The 22,232-nt window shown below is 48.1% G+C and overlaps 1 protein-coding gene across 4 annotated transcripts in view; it reads right to left on the bottom strand.

Annotated features, from left to right (window-relative positions):
• Positions 1-22,232, bottom strand: part of NOX1 (NADPH oxidase 1) — a 2,086,008-nt gene that overhangs the window by 1,141,540 nt on the left and 922,236 nt on the right. For all 4 annotated transcript variants that reach the window (XM_068248036.1, XM_068248033.1, XM_068248032.1 and 1 more), the window contains one exon: positions 13,265-13,409. In XM_068248036.1, the coding sequence (XP_068104137.1) occupies positions 13,265-13,409 (145 nt within the window). The remainder of the gene's footprint in view (positions 1-13,264; positions 13,410-22,232) is intronic.

The raw sequence follows: 22,232 nt of genomic DNA, 5'->3' as shown, positions 1-22,232 counted from the left end.
CAGTGTTTACATCTCTTCTCTCCTCTAAACACCCACTAATTACCCAACAATCACCCATCAATCACCCCCTATCACCACCTGTCACTGTTACCCATCAGATTAGACCCTAATCTGCCCCTTGCGGGCACCCAATCACCCGCCCACACGCTCAGATTGCCCTCAGACCCCCCCTTATCAATTCGCCAGTGCAATATTTACATCTGTTATTCCCTGTAATAACCCACTGATCACCTGTCAATCACCCATCAATCACCCCCTGTCACTGCCACCCATCAATCACCCCCTGTCACTGCCACCCATCAATCAGCCCCTAACCTGCCCCTTGCGAGCAATCTGATCACCCACCCACACCAATAGATCCCCCGCAGGTCCGACATCAGATCACCTCCCAAGTGCAGTGTTTACATCTCTTCTCTCCTCTAAACACCCACTAATTACCCATCAATCACCCCCTATCACCACCTGTCACTGTTACCCATCAGATTAGACCCTAATCTGCCCCTTGCGGGCACCCAATCACCCGCCCACACCTCAGAACGCCCTCAGAGCCCAGCCCTGATCACCTCGCCAGTGCATTGCTTGCATCTATTTCCCCCCTCTAATCACACCTTGAGACACCCATCAATCACCTCCTGTCACCCCCTAGCACACCTACCCATCAGATCAGGCCCTAATTTGCCCCGTGTGGGCTCCTGATCACTCGGCCAAACCCTCAGATCCTCCTCAGACCCCTTTCCGATCACCTACCCAGTGCATTGATTGCATCTATTTTCCCCTCTAACCGCCCCCTGAGACACCCATCAATCACCTCCTGTCACCCCCCTAGCACTCCTATCCATCAGATCAGGCCCAATACATCCTGTCATCTAAGAGGCCACCCTGCTTATGACCGGTTCCACAAAATTTGCCCCCTCATAGACCACCGTCATCAAAATTTGCAGATGCTTATACCCCTGAACAATCATTTTGAGAAATTTGGTTTCCTGACTACTCACAGTTTTGGGCCATAAAATGCCAGGGCAGTATAGGAACCCCACAAGTGACCCCATTTTAGAAAGAAGACACCCCAAGGTATTCTGTTAGGTGTATGATGAGTTCATAGAAGATTTTATTTTTTGTCAAAAGTTAGCGGAAATTGGATTTTTATTGTTTTTTTCACAAAGTGTCATTTTTCACTAACTTGTGACAAAAAATAAAATCTTATATGAACTCACCATACCCCTAACGGAATACCTTGGGGTGTCTTCTTTCTAAAATGGGGTCACTTGTGGGGTTCCTATACTGCCCTGGCATTTTAGGGGCCCTAAACCGTGAGGAGTAGTCTAGAAAACAAATGCCTCAAAATGACCTGTGAATAGGACGTTGGGCCCCTTAGCGCACCTAGGCTGCAAAAAAGTGTCACACATGTGGTATCGCCATACTCAGGAGAAGTAGTATAATGTGTTTTGTGGTGTATTTTTACACATACCCATGCTGGGTGGGAGAAATCTCTCTGTAAATGGACAATTGTGTGTAAAAAAATCAAAAATGTGTCATTTACAGAGATATTTCTCCCACCCAGCATGGTTATATGTAAAAATACACCACAAAACACATTATACTACTTCTTCTGAGTACGGCGATACCACATGTGTGACGCTTTTTTGCAGCCTAACTGTGCTAAGGGGCCCAAAGTCCAACGAGTACCTTTAGGATTTCACAGGTCATTTTGAGACATTTGGGTTCAAGACTACTCCTCACGGTTTAGGGCCCCTAAAATGCCAGGGCAGTATAGGAACCCCACCATACTCCTAACGGAATACCTTGGGGTGTCTTCTTTCTAAAATGGGGTAATTTGTGGGGTTCCTATACTGTCCTGGCATTTTAGGGGCCCTAAACCGTGAGGAGTAGTCTTGAAACCAAATTTCTCAAAATGACCTGTGAAATCCTAAAGGTACTCATTGGACTTTGGGCCACTTAGCGCAGTTAGGGTGCAAAAAAGTGCCACACATGTGGTATCGCCGTACTCAGGAGAAGTAGTATAATGTGTTTTGTGGTGTATTTTTCCACATACCCATGCTGAGTGGGAGAAATATCTCTATAAATAGACAATTGTGTGTAAAAATTTTTTAAAAATTGTCATTTACGGAGATATTTCTCCCACCCAGCATGGATATGTGTAAAAATACACCCCAAAACACTTTATACTACTTCTCCTGAGTACGGCAATACCACATGTGTGGCACTTTTTGCAGCCTAACTGCGCTAAGGGGCCCAAAGTCCAATGAGCATCTTTAGGCTTTACAGGGGTGCTTACAATTAGGCACCCCCCAAAATGCCAGGACAGTGAACACACCCCACAAATTACCCCATTTTGGAAAGTAGACACTTCAAGGTATTCAGAGAGGAGCATAGTGAGTCCGTGGCAGATTTATTTATTTTTTGTCGCAAGTTAGAAGATATGGAAACTTTTTTTTTTTTTTTTGTCACAAAGTGTCATTTTCCGCTAACTTGTGACAAAAAATAAAATCTTCTATGAACTCACCATGCCTCTCAGTGAATACTTTGGGATGTCTTCTTTCCAAAATGGGGTCATTTGGGGGGTATTTGTACTATCCTGGAATTTTAGCCCCTCATGAAACCTGACAGGTGCGCAGAAAAGTCAGACATGCTTGAAAATGGGAAAATTCACTTTTGGCACCATAGTTTGTAAACGTTATAACTTTTACCCAAACCAATAAATATACACTGAATGGTTTTTTTTTTTATCAAAGACATGTAGCAGAATAACTTTCGCGCTCAAATGTATAGGACATTTTACTTTATTTGAAAAATGTCAGCACAGAAAGTTAAAAAAGTCATTTTTTTGACAAAATTCATGTCTTTTTTGATGAATATAATAAAAAGTAAAACTTGCAGCGGCAATCAAATAGCACCGAAAGAAAGCTGTATTAGTGACAAGAAAAGAAGGTAAAATTCATTTAGGTGGTAGGTTGTATGAGCGAGCAATAAACCGTGAAAGCTGCAGTGGTCTGAATGGAGAAAAAGGCTCTGGTCCTTAAGGGGCGAAAAGACTGTGGTCCTCAAGTGGTTAAGGATTTGTAGACTTTAAAAAAACAGCTTACATACCATGGCTGGGAATTGAACCAAGGCTGGGCTGGGAATTGAACTCTCAGTGTGCAGTAGGTATCTGACTTAACCCTTATACCACCAACCACACTACATGCTGAAGCCAGCCTAGCATGTACCATTATGATCAATCCAAGAGAAAAAGTAGCATGCTTAAGGTTTTGTAGACTTTCAAAAGCCAGCTTACATACCGTGGCTGGGAATTAAACCCAGGTCTCAATGTGTGGTAGGTATCTGACTTAACCCCTATACCACCAACTACACTACATGCTGAAGCCAGGCTAGCATGTACCATTATGATCAATCCAGCATACAGCATACTGAGACCTGGGTTCAATTCCCCGCCATGGTAAGTAAGCTGGCCTTTGAAACACTACAATTCCCAGGAAGATAAGAGGAGGAGGAGCAAGAGAGAGAGAGATTGATTTATTTTTAATTCCGTGAAATTCCGTGGAAATAAAAATGTTTCCGCGGAATTCCGTTTTAAAGGTTTAGCAATTCCGTTCCGACCGCCGGAATCAGAATTGACCTAATTCCGTCCGGAATCGCGGAATTAAGAATTCCGCGGAATGCAGCAAGCATCCCTAATTGCTTCCTGTAGGTTCCAATGAGAGTCTGGATTCTGGTTGAAGGTATTTTGGACCATTCCTCTTTACAAAACATCTCCAGTTCATTCAGGTTTGATGACTTCCGAGTATGGACAGCTCTCTTTAACTCACACCACAGATTTTCAATTATATTCAGGTCTGGGGACTGAGATGGCCATTCCAGAACATTGTACTTGTTCCTCTGCATGAATGCCTTAGTGGATTATGAGCAGTGTTTAGAGTCGTTGTCTTGTTGAAAGATCCAGCCCCGGCACAGCTTCAGCTTTGTCACCGATTCCTGGACATTGTTCTCCAGAATCTGCTGATACTGAGTGGAATCCATGTGTCCCTCAAGTGTGACAAGATTCCCAGTCCCTGCACTTGCCACACAGCCCCACAGCATGATGGAACCACCACCATATTTTACTGTAGGTAGCAGGTGTTTTTCTTGGAATGTTGTGTTCTTTTACCTCCATGCATAATACCCCTTGTTACACCCAAATAACTCAATTTTAGTTTCATCAGTCCACATCACCTTATTTCAAAATGAAGCTGGCTTGTCCAAATGTGCTTTAGCATAACTCAAGTGGCTCTGTTTGTGCTGTTGGCGGAGAAAATACTTCCTCTGCATACAGCATCTCCTTATGTAAAGTGCGCGGAACGGTTGAAAAATGCACAGTGACTCCATATGCAGCAAGATGATGTTGTAGCTCTTTGGTGCTGGTCTGTGGGTTGACTCTGACTGTTCTCACCATATGTCGCTTCTGTCTATTCGAGATTTTTCTTGGTCTGCCACTTTGAGCCTTAACTTGAACTGAGCTTGTGGTCTTCCATTTCCTCGATATGTTCCTAACTGTGGAAATAGACAGCTGAAATCTCTGAGACAGCTTTCTGTATCCTTTCCCTAAACCATGATGGTGAACAATGTTTGTCTTCGAGTCATTTGAGAGTTGTTTTGGGGTCCCATGTTGCTACTCTTCAGAGAAAATTAAAAGAGGAGGGAAACTTACAATTAACACCCTTAAATACTCTTTCTCATAATTAGATTCACCTGTGTATGTAGGTCACGGGTCACTGAGCTTACCAAGCCAATTTGAGTTCCAATAATTAACCTCAGTACTGCTCCATCACGTACTGGACTACTGCACTCTTCTGCTCACAAAGGCATGCTAGCATGTGCAGCGTAGCATTCCACCGCATGTGGACATCAGACATTAAGCAATGGTTGGGTAGACTGAATCACTGCTGCAACTTGGTGAGTGCGCCCGAAGCAGTACTGGACTTTTGGAAATGTTTTGCCACTCGTCGCACCTTCAGCAGAAGATCCGCCATGCCTGGGTATGTGTAACGGTCGGTGTCAGCACGCAGAGAGAATCTGATTATTGGTGATCTGCAGTATCACCAAGAATGCAGATATATACCCGATTATTGATGATCTGCAGTATCACCGATAATCCGATATATTGATGCTAACCTATGACAGGCAGGAGGATAACTGTAGTAGCAGCAGCAGGAGGAGGAGGAGGAGTAGTGATGTATGGCAGCAGGCAATTTCACAGGCCAATGGTACCTAGCGTTGGTACCATGGCTGAAAATAAACAGCAAATAGCAGGAGGAGAGTCCGGACAGCAGTCATGCAGCCCACATTGTGCCCAATGCACAACTGGGACAGCACAGTTTTTAACCCAGACACCTCAGAATTTTTTATTTTTTTTTTACAACAGTATAGCTATTGTAGTGGCGTAATAGCTAGTGGCGCATGGCAGCAGTGCATAATTCTGTGGACCCTGGCGGTGGGAGCACAGACAGGAAGGAGGATAAACTCAGCAGGAGGAGGAGTGGCGTATGGCAGCAGGCAATGTCACAGGCCAATGGTACCTAGCGTTGGTACCATGGCTAAAAATAAAAAGCAAAGAGCAGGAGGAGGTTCCGGACAGCAGTCGTGCAGCCCACATTGTGCCCAATGCACAACTGGGACAGCACAGTTTTCAACCCAGACCCTTCAGAATTTTTTTTTTTTACAACAGTATAGCTATTGTAGTGGCGTAATAGCTAGTGGCGCATGGCAGCAGCGCATTCTGTGGACCCTGGCGGTGGGAACACAGACAGGAAGGAGGATAAACTCAGCAGGAGGAGGAGTGGCGTATGGCAGCAGGCAATGTCACAGGCCAATGGTACCTAGCGTTGGTACCATGGCTGAAAATAAACAGCAAAGAGCAGGAGGAGGTTCCGGACAGCAGTAGTGCAGCCCACATTGTGCCCATTTGTAGTGCTATAGCTTTTATGCGCCATATTGTACTGATGGTGTTGTAGTAAGCCATCTTGTGTGAATCTTTTCATTCAGATCTGTATATTGGTTTATTTGAGTCGGGTGGACTTCTTTAATACTTGTTTATCAGGAAACTAACACAGATGGGTCGATGAGTCATATGTTACTTAAAAACCACCATTATAAGGAGTGCTTGTATATACAGAAAATACTAATCTGACCCAAGATTTAAGTCTCTTCACTAATGAACTAATGGCCCCTTAATGTATATAGCTAGGGGACATTAGGATATTTTTTAGGCTATAATGCATGAATAAATGGGTCGTAAATCTAGTAGTTGTATTCTAGAGTGAATATCTAATTGTGTAGATGGGCAGATGGACATATGAAAGGGGGGCATAAATCTATCAAAAGTATGCTGACCGGAGTATGGCCCAAATTGGTGGGATTCCAGCTATTATCACTTGTTCAGAGTTGCTGATCGTCAAAAAGGGGTTGTTTCTATCATACTCCATAGGCTAACATGGGGCTCCATGTTGGCCTATGGGATGAAAAGCTATAAAACCCAGCTGCTATTTCAAGACGACGGAATTCTCTCAACTCATAGCTGGGCTGGCCACCTAGCTAATTCTGACTGCGCTTCCCGTCTAAGGAACTTCTAGACTATCGTGAGGGAAGAGTTGCTCTCTAGGAAAGATAGAAGTTACTGCAACCTTGAGCGGGGCACCTAGGAAACACAAGGTGATGTGATGTGTTTATAATTCTGATACTTGTTATGTTATGTTGTTATTCTCTGTCTTCTTTCCAATAACTTGGTATTGTATATCATATTTTGTATCAATAAACTTGTTAACCTTGTTACTTGTCTCTGATTTTGGAGGAATCTAAAAGAACCTACAATTGCTACCTGTGTAAGTGGTGTCACTTTTTCTGTAGCAATACACCAATGCACAACTGGGACAGCACAGTTTTCAACCCAGACACCTCAGAAATTTTTTTTTATACAACAGTATAGCTATTGTAGTGGCGTAATAGCTAGTGGTGGCGCATGGCAGCAGCGCATAATTCTGTGGACCCTGGCGGTGGGAACACAGACAGGCAGGAGGATAAACTCAGCAGGAGGAGGCGTGGAGAATGGCAGCAGGCAATGTATTCTGTGGACCCTGGCGGTGGAAGCACAGACAGCAGGATAACTACAGCAGCAGGAAGAGGAGTGAAGTGTGGCAGCAGCAGGCATGCATTGTGTGGTGAACAGCAGGAGGATGAAAATCAGCACTTCGAAATATGTTGGCGCTGTATAAATACATAAAATAAATAAATACACAAATAAATAAATAAAGGAGTGACGTGTGGCAGCAGCAGGCATGTCACGGGCCATGGTAGCTAGCGTTACTACCACAGCAAGTGAAGAAACACCAGGCCAAATTATCAGGACCCCGGGAATGAAGGTTTATGTTGTCAAAGAATGATTCCCAGGCACCTCATGTCCTTCTCTCGCCGACAGTAGGTGCCAGGAACGTGCCTTCAATCCAGGCCTGGTTGATCTTCAAAAATGTCAGTCTGTCCACTCCCTCTGTGGACAGTAGAGTTGGGCGAACTGTTAGCTGAACTTCAGCTGAACTGTTCGGCTGCCCAACCTGTCATGTCGCTGTGGCTCTTACTACTTCCGGGTCGCAATGACCCGGAGTAGTACGTCTGCGCTGGCCCGGCGGAGCGCGTCCTAGATCGCGCTCCCGTTGCCGGGCACTCTCTGCGCATGTGTGTGACGTCATGAGTGACGTCACACACATGCGCAGAGAGTGCCCGGCAACGGGAGCGCGATCTAGGACGCACTCCGCCGGGCCAGCGCAGACGTACTGCTCCAGGTCATTGCGACCCGGAAGTAGTAAGAGCCACAGCGACATGACAGGTTGGGCAGCCGAACAGTTCGGCTGCAGTTCAACTAACAGTTCGCCCAACTCTAGTGGACAGACGAGATCGCTTCTCGGTGACCACGCCACCGGCCGCACTGAAGCACCTCTCGGACAGCACGCTGGAAGGGGGGCAAGACAGGACTTCCAGGGTGTACTGCGCCAGCTCACTCCAGATGTGCAGCCGCTCCACCCAGTACTCCATGGGGTCCACGTTGTCGGTGTCAAGCCCACTGAAGGACCCCATGTACTCAGCCACCATCTGGGTCATGCGCTGGCTGTGGCTTTCAGAGGAGGTGGCTGCTTCACGCACCTCCTCTCTCGGCTGCTCTACCATCATGTAGAGCGCCTGCATCATGTACAGCAGGTCTCCTGGGCGCCTGACGCTGCTGCTGGCCGCAGGCACCAGCTGCTGTGCTGGCTGGACAGGGACAGAGGGGGTGGAAGCCTGGGGTAAGGCTTCCTCCAGTCGCCAAACAAGGAGCTGCTGCAACTCGCTTGTGCGCTGCTCACGTCCTGTAGCAGGCAGAAACTGAGCCCACTTCTCCCTCAGCCGTGGATCCAGGATCATGCTGATGCAGGCGTCCTCCCTCGCTTGCATCTGCTTCACCCTGGGGTCTGTGCGCAGGCAACGCAGCATGTGCGCTTCCATGGGGAACAGGGTGGTCTGTGACACAGAGACATCAGGGTCAGCGTCCTCCTCTGGCTCCTGAGCCTCTTCCTCCTCTCTCCACCCTCGCACCACTGCTGCTGCGCTCCGCTGTTCCCCCTCAGCAGCGACGTCCAGCACCTCCAACTCCTCCTCACCCTCCTCCAGGGATTCAAATTCCTGCACAGCAGTGGACTGCGCAGGCGGCTGCTGTTCCAGCTGGTTCCGGGCCTCCTCCCCCAAATCCACCAAATCACCAAGTGCCCTGTCCAGCAGACAAACAAAGGGCACCCACTGGCAGAGGGATGCCCGCTTCTGGCTCACCAGGTTGGTTCCCTGCAGGAAGGGAGCCAACACCAAGCAGACCTGCTGCATCTGCCCCCACTGTGCGTTGGTGAGGAGCTGGAGTTTGGTGGTGTATTTGAGAGTGCCCTCCACGATGTACCGGTTGACAGCCCTCCTCTGCTCAACCAGCCACTCCAACATCGCCAGGGTGGAGTTCCAGCGAGTCGGCACATCGATGACAAGGCGGTGTGGTGGCAGGCCCTCGCGTTGCTGGATCTCTGCCAGCTTTGATGCAGCAGCAGCTGAGCGGCGGAAAGTGCGCACAATTTTCCGCCCCGCTTCCAACAGCTCCTCCATCCCCTGGTCGGTGTGCAGGAACTTCTGCACCAGGTTCAGGACATGGGCCAAGCAGGGGATGTGGGATAAGTGTCCCCTGCTGATGGCAGCCAGGAGGTTGGCTGCATTGTCGGACACCACCAATCCGACTTGGAGGCCTCTGGGGGTCAGCCACATCTTCTCCTGCTCCCTCAGGTAGCGGAGCACGTTGGCTGCTGTCAGACTGTTCTTCCCCAGGCTCACCATCTCCAGCAGCGCTTGGCAGGGGCGGGCCTTTACGCTGCTGTTGCATTGTCGCTTGGCGGCGGCAGCTGCTGCTTCTCCCCTGACCCCGCGTGGTGGCACCACATAGTGGGCGACTGGTGCCGCTGCTGCTGCGCCCGAGGGTGGACCTGCTGCTTCCTCGCTTGGGCTTTCCACCAGGCTGACCCAGTGTGCCATAAAGGACAGATAGCGTTCTGTCCCAAAACGGCTGCTCCATGAATCCATGGTTATGTGGATCCGCGCACTCACAGCGTGATCGAGTGCGCGGCCCACGTTCGCCATGGCAAACCGGTGCAGTGCTGGGATCGCCGTGCGGGAGAAGTAGTGGCGGCTGGGGACTTGCCACTCCGGGATCCCAAAATGCAGCAGTGCTCTCATGTCACTCCCCTCCTGCACGAAGGAATATGGCAGGAGCTGGGAGCACATGGCCCGGGAAAGCAACCCATTCAGCACCCGGATGCGCCTGTGAGCGGTAGGCAACACCTTGGTCACACCGGGAAAGGACTCGCTGAGCAGGGTCTGGCGGCGTTTACCTGCGCAGGAGGATAAGGAGGCCACTGTGGAGGGAGCTGATGAGGCCACTGTGGAGGGAGCTGATGAGGCAACTGAGGACTGGCTGCCTGGGGGGGAAGGAGTGAGTTGCTGCTGCTGTGCTCCTGCTGCTGCTGCTGAGTGGGATGCTGCTGCTGCTGCTGCTGAAATCTGTGCAGTGGCTCTCTGGCTCTAACCACTGCCTGCGCCACTTTGCATCAGCTTCTCAAACTCACAAAAGTCCTCAAAATGCCTGGTCTGTAAGTGAGTCGACAGGCACGAGGTACTCAGCTTCAGGGGATCGTGACCTCTGCTGAGACTGACCTTGCAACTGCTGCAAATTGCACGGGTCGGGTCCTCTGTGCACTTAGTGAAGAACTGCCAGACTGGGGACTTCAACCTGCCCTTTGAGCTTGAGGGCTGAGTTTTTTAGTGCCCTTGGAGGCTTGTGCCTTTTTTGGTTTGGTTGGAGGTTTGCTGCGGGTGGTGGTAGCGGCTGAAGCAGCAGGCTGTGGCTCCTGCCTTCCACGACCTGTGCTTGCCGCCTTGCTGCTGCCATGCCTCTGCGCCAGAGACACCTCCTCCTCCGATGACAAGCTGCCTTCAAGCAAGTGTGCTGGTGGTACTGGTGGTGGCACATAGGAAGGATCCAGCACGTCATCATCATCCCCAAACATGTCCTCTGAGCCCGCCTCAACCACATCCGGTGGCCCAAAATCCCCTGCATCACGCCCGTCCTCATCAGCGCCAACAATAACCTGCTCCACCTCCAACTCCTCCTCTTCCTCCTTGCATGATGATGTCCCTATTATCTCCTGCTCAAAATTCTCCAGAACATCCCTGTACACGGCTGCAGTCACTGGGGTGAAGACTGAGCTCAGTGAGGGCAGGCTGGTCGGTGGGGTCACCGTGACCATGACCTCAAGCGGTGGTGGAGGCCTGCTGTGGATTGGAGTGCTGGTGGCACTGGTCTCGCTGGTGCTGGAGGCCTGGCTGGAAACGGTGGCTTCCTGCGCCTCCATCATTTCCACCACAGCCTGTGCTTGACTCTCCAGAATGGGCCTTCGGGCGACGACCCGTCTCAAAGATGGGCGCAACGCGCTGCTGTTGTGCCTCTGCTCCCTCCTCCACAACTCTGCGGTCAGTGGCTGGCGGCGGACCAGTCACAGACCTGCTGCTGCTGGCAGTGGCTGCTGCAATGGCGCTGCCTCTCCTGGTGGTGCCTCGTCCTCTACCTCTGCCAGTCATTTTGCACTTATATACGAATACAGTAAAAAAAAACCAAATGTGTAGAAAACGGCAGGAAAGGGTGTAAACTTTAATTAAGCTCGGTGGTGGTGGTGACTGACTGGTGGTAAGTGTCAACAAAAAATGAAAACATTTTTTTTTAAGTAATAGTAGAAGTAGTAGTAGTGGTAGTAGTAGTAGTACTACTAACAGTGAGTCTCTACAGTACTATCTCGTGTGACAGTGAGTTACAATTACGGTCGGTCACACACGGTCAGACGCAATCAATAGGATGCGCCGGCAAATGACAGTCAAAGCAGGTGACAACAAGGGATGCTGGCCTGCGAATGTCACAATTTACTACAGAAAGGTAATAAATCACACAGTAAAAATTGAAAAAAATTAAATGAAGGGGTGGGTGGTGGTGGTAGTAGTGGAAGACTACCACCTACCTAGTAGTAGTACGGTTGTACGCGCAGGTAGTAAGTAACTCTGAAACGCCTTCTGTACTAAACAATAAACAATATATCTAACGGCCAGACAGTGGGTGACCGATTACAGTCGGTCGGTCACACACGGTCAGACGCACTCAATAGGGTGCGCTGGCAAATGACAGTCAAAGCAGGTGACAACAAGGGATGCTGGCCTGTACACAGTCAATCAGTAACTAACTAGTATTAACTAACAGTACTGAAGCTATAAACTAACAGACTACAGCAAACAGCAGCAGTACAATTTAACTAAACTACTATAGTACACAACTAACTAGAATCCCTAACCTACCTAAGCTAGTAGTAGGCTAAGGCTGCCCTAGGCTAGCAGGCCTAGCCTGCACACAGACTAACACTAGCCTAGCACAGTATACAGTATACACACTAGCTGACTACAAACAATCAAATTACTATCTATACAACAGTACAATGAATGTGTTTAGGAGGTGTTTAGGAAGCAAAACGCTAGGTTAAGCACAGAATACACTTGATCAGACACGCAGCACAGCACTGGAGATGCTCTCAGTACCAGCTCAGTCACACAAGTGCGTAGCTCCGCAAAATGGCCGCCGTCTTATATAGATGAGGGGAGGGCCAGGCTCTCCTCCTCTGATTGGTTGCTACCATTGCCAGGGACTCGGCAGGAGGAATTCTGATTGGCCCGCGTCCCTCCGAATCCCGAAGCCGAACCCAACGCGTCATCCGGCCAAATTCAAATGCGTACAATTGGCCGCCTTCGGCTTCGAGTCCGGCGCATTCGGCTTCGGGAACGCTGAACTTTACCCGAATAATTCGGGTAAATTCGCATTCGGGAGTCCTGGAGAGCAACGCAAGTCCCGACTCGGGGAGGTAGTGATGAAAAATAACAATACAGGACTCTTTCGAGGCCCTGTATAATGATGAGTACACTTGAAATCCTTTAACGGGAATCTGTTATGGAGGGCAAGTCTGCCATCCATTTAACTGTGTGGTCAACTCTCTTTGGTACTTTCTGCACCATAATGGCCGGGGAATCAGGGTTCGATTCCGGTCCGGAGTAGAAGCCTGAGAAACGGCTACCACCACACATCCAAGGAAGGACACAATGTGCTGTATAAGTAATGTACCTGCCCTGACCGTGCTTTGCAGACCAGGCATCTGTGTTCTGCGGTCAGATGGACCCTTCACCCAACGCTGAGTGCCAGAGATGACACCACTTGCCTTTAACGGGAATCTGTTATGGAGGGCAAGTCTGCCATCCATTCAAGTGAAAGGTATGCACTGACTCCAATGTATAATACAATGTGCAGTCACAGATGCAGTGAAAGGTATTCAGTGACTGTTATCAATACAATGTGCAGCACACACAGGTACCGTGAACAGGTATGCAGTGACTGGTATATATTGATGCATATTTTCACAAAGGGGCGTCATCCCCTTTCTTCAGCTTCAGCATTCCATGTATGAACTTATGAGGAATGCTTTAGTGTGTGCAAGACAAAAACTTCTGTATATTTGAAAGTGATCATCTGCAAATACATCCTGTTTCAAGGAGATCAATTCTGTGCTTCACAATCTTATTAGGAAAAAACATTAAGCAGATCTCAGGTTTCAGTTGTTTTGCTTACCATGGGTTCGTTGCCCTGGAAACTGGGCATAATACATTCAATATCACTGTGTCCATCATCTTGCTGCCAGTTTAAAAATGTATCATGGCATGACTCATAATTATTGTGTTCCATGCTATCCAAAGTCTGGCTTCTCACTATACGACTGTAAATAAAATAACATGGTTGTCAAAGGCAAGAAAATTATATTATCATACTGTTACTCATAGCAATTACTTCTTATTTGAAATAGGGCTTCCATGTCCTGACTCACTGACAAATTAGCAGTCATTTGAAGAACTGAAAATCTGCATGATTTATATACAAAAAATTAATAGTTTTACTAAATACATTGTACTCAGGAAAGTTAAACTTTGAGTGTTTAATAGTGATTTTAAACAACAATACAATTCATCTCCCTTAGTAAAATAAAGATATTTTGAATTAGGATGATATTATTTACTGGCTAACTTAAAAGAAAAATGTAAGCTTTGGACAAATAAGCCTTCTTCAGACTCTATTCCTGTATAGTGACAAGATATTAGAACACACAGCATATTTACATTTGAACATCCAAAAGAGGTACAGAGACATTTTTGCATGCCTTAATTACAACAGGACACATCAGAGGTGTCTTGCAAGGATGGATGTTTCCTTTTGAACAATACTAGTTGCTTGGCAGTTCTGCTGATCTCTTTGCAGGGCCGGTGTGTACTTTTTACCGCCCAAGGCCACTGTCACCAGCCGCCCCCTCCACTATAGGTAGTCAGATGACCCCTCCCCCTTTCCCTCCAGTATAGATAGTCAGATGACTCCCTTAATCCCTCCTTTTCCCACTCGCCCCTCCCCTTTCAGTATAGGTAGCCAGCTCGCCTTCACACCACAGCAGCCATCAGTGTCACTCATTTCTCAGCTCGTCTCCAGTGCCAAAGCTTCCTTTTCTCCTTTATCTTCAATGCAGCCCAAGTCCATAGGCGCCCGCCAGGGCCGTGCAGAGGATCCTTAAGTGGGGGGTGCTCAAATTTTAAAAAGGGGCCTCGCAATGCCCCCCCCCCCCCTATCCCCACCTGCACACACCCCCATCCTCGTTTCTGGCTAGGGGGTATTGGTTGTCATGTAGGTGCTGAATGCAGATGCTGGGTGCCATTTGAGTTCTGGGTGCAGATACAGGGTGTCATGTGGATTCTGGCTATGGGTCGGTATCGGGTGTCATGCGGGTGTTGATTGCAGGTACTTAGTGCCATGTGAGATCTGGGTGCATGTACTTGATGTCATGTGGGTGCTGGGTGCCGATACTGGGTGTGACATGGGTGCGCCATGCCTGTAGTGGGTGCTGGCTATGGGTGGGCTTTGGGTCAAGACGTTGCTTTATAAAGTCACAATTTCACAAAAATGCTTGTATTGCAAAGCTCAAACCAAGTTATACTCGTATAAAAGGGAGCATCATGCTTCAAATAGCAATCAATGTACAACTGACTTTGTAGTGACTGAAGATCAGTATACAGTAGTGAAGATCAAGTAGATTCAAATAACTGAGTTATTGAGCAAATTTATACAGCTTGAAAATAAACCAATCGAACTTTACCTCAGCAGGATTTAATTGGTTCATTTTCAAGCTGCATAAATTTGCATCAACTCAAAGTTACTTGCATCCACTTCATCATCACTACAGTATGTGCACATGCTTCCAAACTCAATCAAATACAAATAGACTCAGAAATCACAAAAACTGTCAAACAGCTGCCAGCAATATTCTGACCTGACCAGTCAAGCTTTCATCAATTCTTCACTACATATCAATAAATTGTAATTGCTCTAATGCAAGTTCCCTACAAATTTCTGTTGTACATCAGAAAACCTCTGCATAAAAATTACAGATACAAATCACACCTCTTTTTAGAGATTTTCATCCTACTTACTATCATAACACCTCTTGGTTGAAGGACAACTGAGGTGGCATTAGACATGATAAGATAGACATGTGTATGTACAGTGACTAGCACACAAATAACTAGGCTTTCTCTGCCTGAAATAGTTAAACATCAGGTATGCAAGTGACAGATTCTGCCCAGGTCTGGACTGGGTCAGAATAACCTTCACTGATAAGTAATTACAGCCATAAAACACTTTCCTGTCAGTAAATGGTTTCTAAAAGCAGAAAGCAGATAAAAGGTCAATAATTCATTTATTTGAGCTCTGGCATCATTCAGTAAAGGTGTCACTGAACACAATGAAGCAATAAAAACTTCAAAACTAGATAAAAATCTAAAATAAAACTGTGGGATAGCAAAAAAAAAGTCATTTTTAGGAGAAGGAGGATAGATACTAGTTTTTCTCATCAGTTTCTTTTCAGTTCGGATGTCCTTTAACTATTGTACCATTATCAAATTGAAAATGCAGCAATCATATTCATATAAAAAACCAACAATTGCACCCACATATAAAATGCTGCCATCACACCTACATGAGACATACAGTGTTGACTCATAGTTACATAGTTACATAGTTATTTTGGTTGAAAAAAGACATACGTCCATCAAGTTCAACCAGTATAAAGTACACCAGCCTGCTCCCTCACATATCCCTGTTCATTGATCATTGTCAAGAGAAGTGCAGCATTGTCCACCACATAGGAAATGCAGTTATATCACCCCCACATATAAAATGCAGTTATCACGCACACATATGAAATGCATCAATTATAATCACTGTTATGCAGAACATGAAATGCAGCCATAGCCCCCTCATATGAAATGCAGCCATTATCCCCATATGAAATGTACCCACCACCCCACACAGGAAATTGATTAACAATTTCTGCCTCCCCAGCATTGGTGTCAGTGGGCCCTTTGATACCCCCCCCCAAGACAGAAGTAACAGGTGGCTTCTCCCAACCCCCTGAGACAGTAGTTCCAGGTGACATCCCCCCCCCCCTCCACTTCCCCGATGACACCCCCTGCCCCAAAAGAAAGAATATATACATATGCATATGGTGGCATAGTGACTAGAAATCTCGCCTTGCAACGCTGGGTTCCACGGTCCAATCCAACTATTTGCAAGGTGTTTGTATGCTCCTCCTGGGTCTGCGTGGGTTTTCTCCAGGCACTTCGGTTGCCTCCCACATCCCAAAAACATACAGACTTCCCCTAAAGGTTGGCCCTACACAATATAGACATAAGACTGCAGTAGGGATTAGATTGGAAGGCCATCTGAGGGAGAGTTAAGTGAATAGACATAACACAACCCACCTACGGTATACTTTAATATTTTGTTGCTGACCTCGCTGTGGCCAGGCCACGCATGCGCAGTATGCCCCAGGCCAGAAGACTTTCTGGGGCAATTTGCAAAAGCTGCAGGCAGCAGAGGACGGAAGCAAGGGAGAGATGAGGCCAGAGGGGGCTAGAGGAAGCCCCAAGTATGTATAAATTTCTTATATCCCCCTATCTCAGGTTTACTTTAAAATCAGGGCCCCCCTCAAAAAAAAAAAAAAATCACACTACCACCAGATTTAAAGAGACTCAGAGACCAAAATAATAATAGATTTATACATACCTTCCTCCAGCCTCATCCACATGGATCGCTCCCATGCCGCCGTCCTCCGCAGCCTTTAATGACAGGCCCCCCTCCTGGTCCCACTCACACCATATTGCTACCCCCATCTCTACCCCCTTCCCCCTCAGAAAATAATCCCACTACCAACAAGTCCAGTGGAAAGTTAAAATCAGGACCCCCCCCCCCCCCCGCAGAAAGAACCACAAGTTAAAATCAGGCCCTCCCCCCTCCTGCTCCCAGAGTCCCACACTAAGTTAAGTCAGGGGCCCCCTTTATCTCCCAATCAGCTCCACTCTGTCCTTTTCAATGATTCCCTCCTCTCCTGCCCTGCGTAACCCTCACTGCTGGTCTGGCTTCAATTAATTTAAAAAACTCACGGCAGCCCACGCAGCAGGAACGCTGTCTCAACTGTCAGCTCTCTCCTCAGGCGCGCTGTTGTCCTGGGTGGCATCGCAGTCTGTCACTGTCAGTGACTCTGCGGCTCCCATGCGCCTCGCGCTCTCTCCTAGCTCCTTGTCCAGTCCTAATGACGTCACCTCATCGCCGACGCTGGGAAAGTTTGTCCTTTTGTTAGCCGCGTCTCCTACGTCGGGTTGGTGTTGCGCGGTTGCCATGGAGACGCTCTGCGCCGAAGCTGCAAGCATTTTGATGCGGGGGCCCTCTTTCTCCGTCCGACGGCCTACTATGTGTGCCCCTGGCCCGTGGTCTGACCTGCAGCAGCAGATTAGCCACTAGTCAGCGGCGGATGGCTGCAGTTAAGGAAGCAGGCACTCTGAGGGTCATTTTTCACAGCGCACTGGAGGATGTTGGGGGAAAAGGGGCCCACCCATGAGACTGACCAAAAGGGGGGGTGCTGTAGCACCCCGAGCACCCCCCTGTGCACGTGCCTGCTGGTTACTATTGGTTACTCAGCTGACATGTATTGCCACCCGTGTCAGCTGATCTCTCTCTTAGCTGATACTTAAACAAGATTAATGCCTGCGTGTGATTGGCTGTTGTGTGCATATGGCTGGCCACTGATTGGATACTGTCAGTATTTAAATCTTGCTATGACACTTGCATCTTGCCTGTGATAGCTCCTAGCTTGCTGGGTGTGCTGTTACCTGCTGTTTATATTGGATTATCTGGACTTTGACCTCGGCTTTGATTACTGGACCTCCCTTGTCTGCTGCCTGAACTGACCTCTTGCCTGGAATATCATGACGACCCTTGCTGCCTGGTTTTGATTTCAGAAACGTTCATTGACTACTCTCTGCCTTGCCCTCCAGTACTGTGATATTTCTGCTGGACTGTTGCTGGACTGTTGCTGGACTTTGTTATTCTGTTTCCTTGTTTGGCCTGGAAGTTTATTTGCTCACCCTACATTCAGCTCCAATACCTTGCACACTAAAGGCCTGGGTGTAAACGAAGTCGGGCAGGTGTTGTCTCTCCACCTACTGTTCAAGCGGGGATGCGCCACACAGGGTGAAGCGTGTGGAGTAGAGATGGGCCAAACCTCTGATTCTAGGTTCGCAAACCGGGTTCGCGAACTTCCGCGGAAGGTTCGGTTCGCGGAAAAGTTCACGAACCGCAATAGACTTCAATGGGGAGGCGAACTTTGAAAAATAGAAAAAATTATGCTGGCCACAAAAGTGATGGAAAAGATGTTTCAAGGTGTCTAACACCTGGAGGGGGGCATGGCGGAGTGGAATACATGCCAAAGTCCCGGAGAAAAATCTGGATGTGACGCAAAACAGCGTTTTAAGGGCAGAAATCACATTGAATGCTAAATTGCAGGCCTAACGTGCTTTAAAACATCTTGCATGTGTATACATCAATCAGGGAGTGTAATTAGAGTACTGCTTCACACTGACACACCAAACTCACTGTGTAACGCACCGCAAATAGCTGTTTGTTGTGTGTTGTGACGGCCGTGCTGGACTACTGCGCAACATTGCGAGATTGCTCTTCCTCACTCAGTGATGTCAGGTAATGTATGACTTCCTTCTCAACTTTCCATGGCACTGTTAAAAAGCTTATGTTTTGTTTTTAAATTACATTTTGTACTTGCTGTGTACTTGTTCAGTACCGCTACAATGAGAATCCTATGGAGGCGGGCAAGTCTGACATTGTGACCCCGGTTAAAGGCCGGGGAATGAGGGATGGAATCCGGTGTGGAGCCTAAGCAACACTACACATCCAAGGAGGGCAGCAGGCATGCACGCCCGCCCTGAGGTAGTGACCAAAAATAACAATACAGGAGGAAGACTTTCGAGGCCCTGCTGGGTATTTGAAATGAATGTACTTTAAATCCTTTAACGAGAACCAGTTATGGCGGGCAAAGATGACACCACATTCCTTTCACAAGAATCATATGGAGGCGGGCAAGTCTGCCATTTGTGACCCCGGGTAATGGCCGGGGAATGAGGTATGGAATCCGGTGTGGAGCCTGAGCAACGGCTACCACTGCATATCCAAGGAGGGCAGCAGGTAGGCATGTAATACAGGACTTTGAGGCCCTAATTGTAATGAATCAACTTTAAATCCTTTAACGGGAATCCGTTATGGAGGGCAAGTCTGCCATTGTCACCGGGAGGAATGAAGGTTGGATTCCGGCCCGAAGTGGGAGCCTGCTGAGACCCATGCTGTAGCTGCCCTGACCGTGCTTTGCAGACCAGGCATCTGTGGTCAGATGGACCCTTGAGCCAGCGGAAGACAAACCAAGTCGAAAGCATTTGCCAAGAATGTTTTACGGAGGGCAATTTTTGTTGGCATTTTTTTTAATTGTTTGAAAATGTAGATGGTTGTATTTTTAAATTGTTTGAAACTTTAGATGGTTGAATTTTTAAATTGTTTGAAACTTTAGATGGTTGTATTGCGTTCCGGAGTTGGAGCCTGATCAACGGCTACCACCACACATCCAGGCAAGGAGGGCAGCAGGCAGGCATGCACGCCCGCCCCGAGGTAGTGACCAAAAATAACAATACAGGACTCAGGAGGACCTTTTGAGGCCCTAATTGTAATGAATCAACTTTAAATCCTTTAACGGGAATCCGTTATGGAGGGCAAGTCTGATGGTGCCTTCACTGCGGTTCACCAGGTTGGTCTCCGGCGAGAATCCGTTATGGAGGGCAAGTCTGCCATTGTCACCGCGGGGAATGAAGGTTGGATTCCGGCCCGAAGTGGGAGCCTGCTGAGACCCATGCTGTAGCTGCCCTGACCGTGCTTTGCAGACCAGGCATCTGTGGTCAGATGGACCCTTGAGCCAGCGGAAGACAAACCAAGTCGAAAGCATTTGCCAAGAATGCTAAATTTTAAATTGTTTGGAAATGTAGATGGTTGTATTTTTGAATTGTTTGGAACTTTAGATGGATGTATTTTTAAATTGTTTGAAACTTTAGATGGTTGTATTTTTAAATTGTTTGAAACTGTATCCGTTCAAGTGCAAGTTATGCACTGACTGCCAGGTATAATGTGCAGTCACAGATGCAGTGAAAGGTATGCAGTGACTGCAAACAGCCATTTGTGTAGCGACAGCCGTGCTGGACTGGTGCGCACCATGACGAGAGTGCAGGTGATGGTGGCTTTTCAGCCCATATGCTCGCCCGGCTGATGTAGCTGAATGACAGAACAGTGACTGTCCAGCTGATCAAATTTGGTCTGACCACAATGAAACAATGACCTTATTATGTTTGGTGTGCCACCCCCACCCGAGACACTCATATAGCCGGCGGTCATTGCTTCATTGTGATACGCAAGCCCCTTCACCGTGGCAAGGTAATGATCACGAAGGGGGATGGGCACATGTACATGCCTTTTGTTTATTGTTGCAGCCGCCTGCACTTCAGCCAGAAAAATTAGGTAGGCATGTGCATGCCCAAGAAAAATTAGTATAGCAGCCGCTGCTAGCAGTGGCCTTAAAAATTCTGGAATCCGCCTAGAGTCCTGGACCCTGGTGGTGGTGGCGGCGGAGAAGGCAGTCAAACGGCCTGCAGGCAGAGATGCTGTCTGTGGGGACTGACTTAGTCTTCGGTCGTGCAATAGCCCTCAGGGATCCATGCCTCGTTCATTTTGATAAAGGTCAGGTACTGAACACTGTCATGACTTAGGCGACATCTCTTCTCAGTGACAATGCCTCCAGCTGCACTGAAGGTCCTTTCTGACAGGACGCTTGCGGCAGGGCAAGAGAGAAGTTGTATGGCAAATTGGGACAGCTCTGGCCACAGGTCAAGCATGCGCAACCAGTAGAGCAAGAGTTCATCCTCGCTGCTCGCAGTCGCAGTGTGTACATCCACACTTAAGGCCAGGTAGTCGGCTACCTGCCGGTCTAGGTGTTGGCGAGGCATTGGACTAAAGAATGTCCGCATGTCCGACATCACCCCAAGATCGCTGGAGCGGCCTGTCCTTGCCTGCGTGGACTGGTGAGGAGTAGTGTTGGGCGAACAGTGTTCGCCACTGTTCGGGTTCTGCAGAACATCACCCTGTTTGGGTGATGTTCGAGTTCGGCCGAACACCTGATGGTGTTCGGCCAAACCGTTCGGCCACATGGCCGAACTAAGAGCGCATGGCCGAACGTTCCCCGAACGTTCGGCTAGCGCTGTGATTGGCCGAACGGGTCACGTGGTTCGGACCCGAACGCGCTCTGATTGGCCGAACTGTCACGTGGTTCGGGTAAATAAATACCCGAACCACGTCATATCTCCGCCATTTGTCTGTGGGTTTAGCTTTGGGTAGGCAGGCAGGGTAGTTCGCGCTCCAGCCACGCTAGCCAGGGTCCCCCCAGTCATTGTGTCACTGCTGGGAATAGTACTGCCACTCTGTGTACCTCGCTCAGCCACACTATATAGCATTCTGTTTACTGCCACTCTGTGTCTGCTGGGAATAGTAGTACACTGCTCGCTCAGCCACACTATATAGCATTCTGTTTACTGCCACTCTGTGTACCTCGCTCAGCCACACTATATAGCATTCTGTTTACTGCCACTCTGTGTCTGCTGGGAATAGTAGTTCACCGCTCGCTCAGCCACACTATATAGCATTCTGTTTACTGCCACTCTGTGTACCTCTCTCAGCCACACTATATAGCATTGTGTTTACTGCCACTTTGTGTCTGCTGGGAATAGTAGTACACCGCTCGCTCAGCCACACTATATAGCATTGTGTTTACTGCCACTCTGTGTACCTCGTTCAGCCACACTATATAGCATTGTGTTTACTGCCACTTTGTGTCTGCTGGGAATAGTAGTACACCGCTCGCTCAGCCACACTATATAGCATTCTGTTTACTGCCACTCTGCATGGTGGCAAAATGCATGCTATCCGCACGCTTCTTGTCCTAATGCAAGGCCTGGGTTGTTGTGTCTCAAAAAGCGTGGCCTTCTCCTCCTGTGCCTCCTCCTGTTCCATCACGTGTGCTGCTGCTGCTGCTGGCCTGGGTTAGCGTTTCCGGTCCCTGTTT

The sequence above is a fragment of the Hyperolius riggenbachi genome, chromosome 8 (genome assembly GCF_040937935.1).
Source record: "Hyperolius riggenbachi isolate aHypRig1 chromosome 8, aHypRig1.pri, whole genome shotgun sequence".
Lineage (NCBI taxonomy): Eukaryota > Metazoa > Chordata > Amphibia > Anura > Hyperoliidae > Hyperolius > Hyperolius riggenbachi.
Note: the sequence above shows the minus strand (reverse complement) of the source record. Positions and strands in the feature narration are given on the sequence as shown.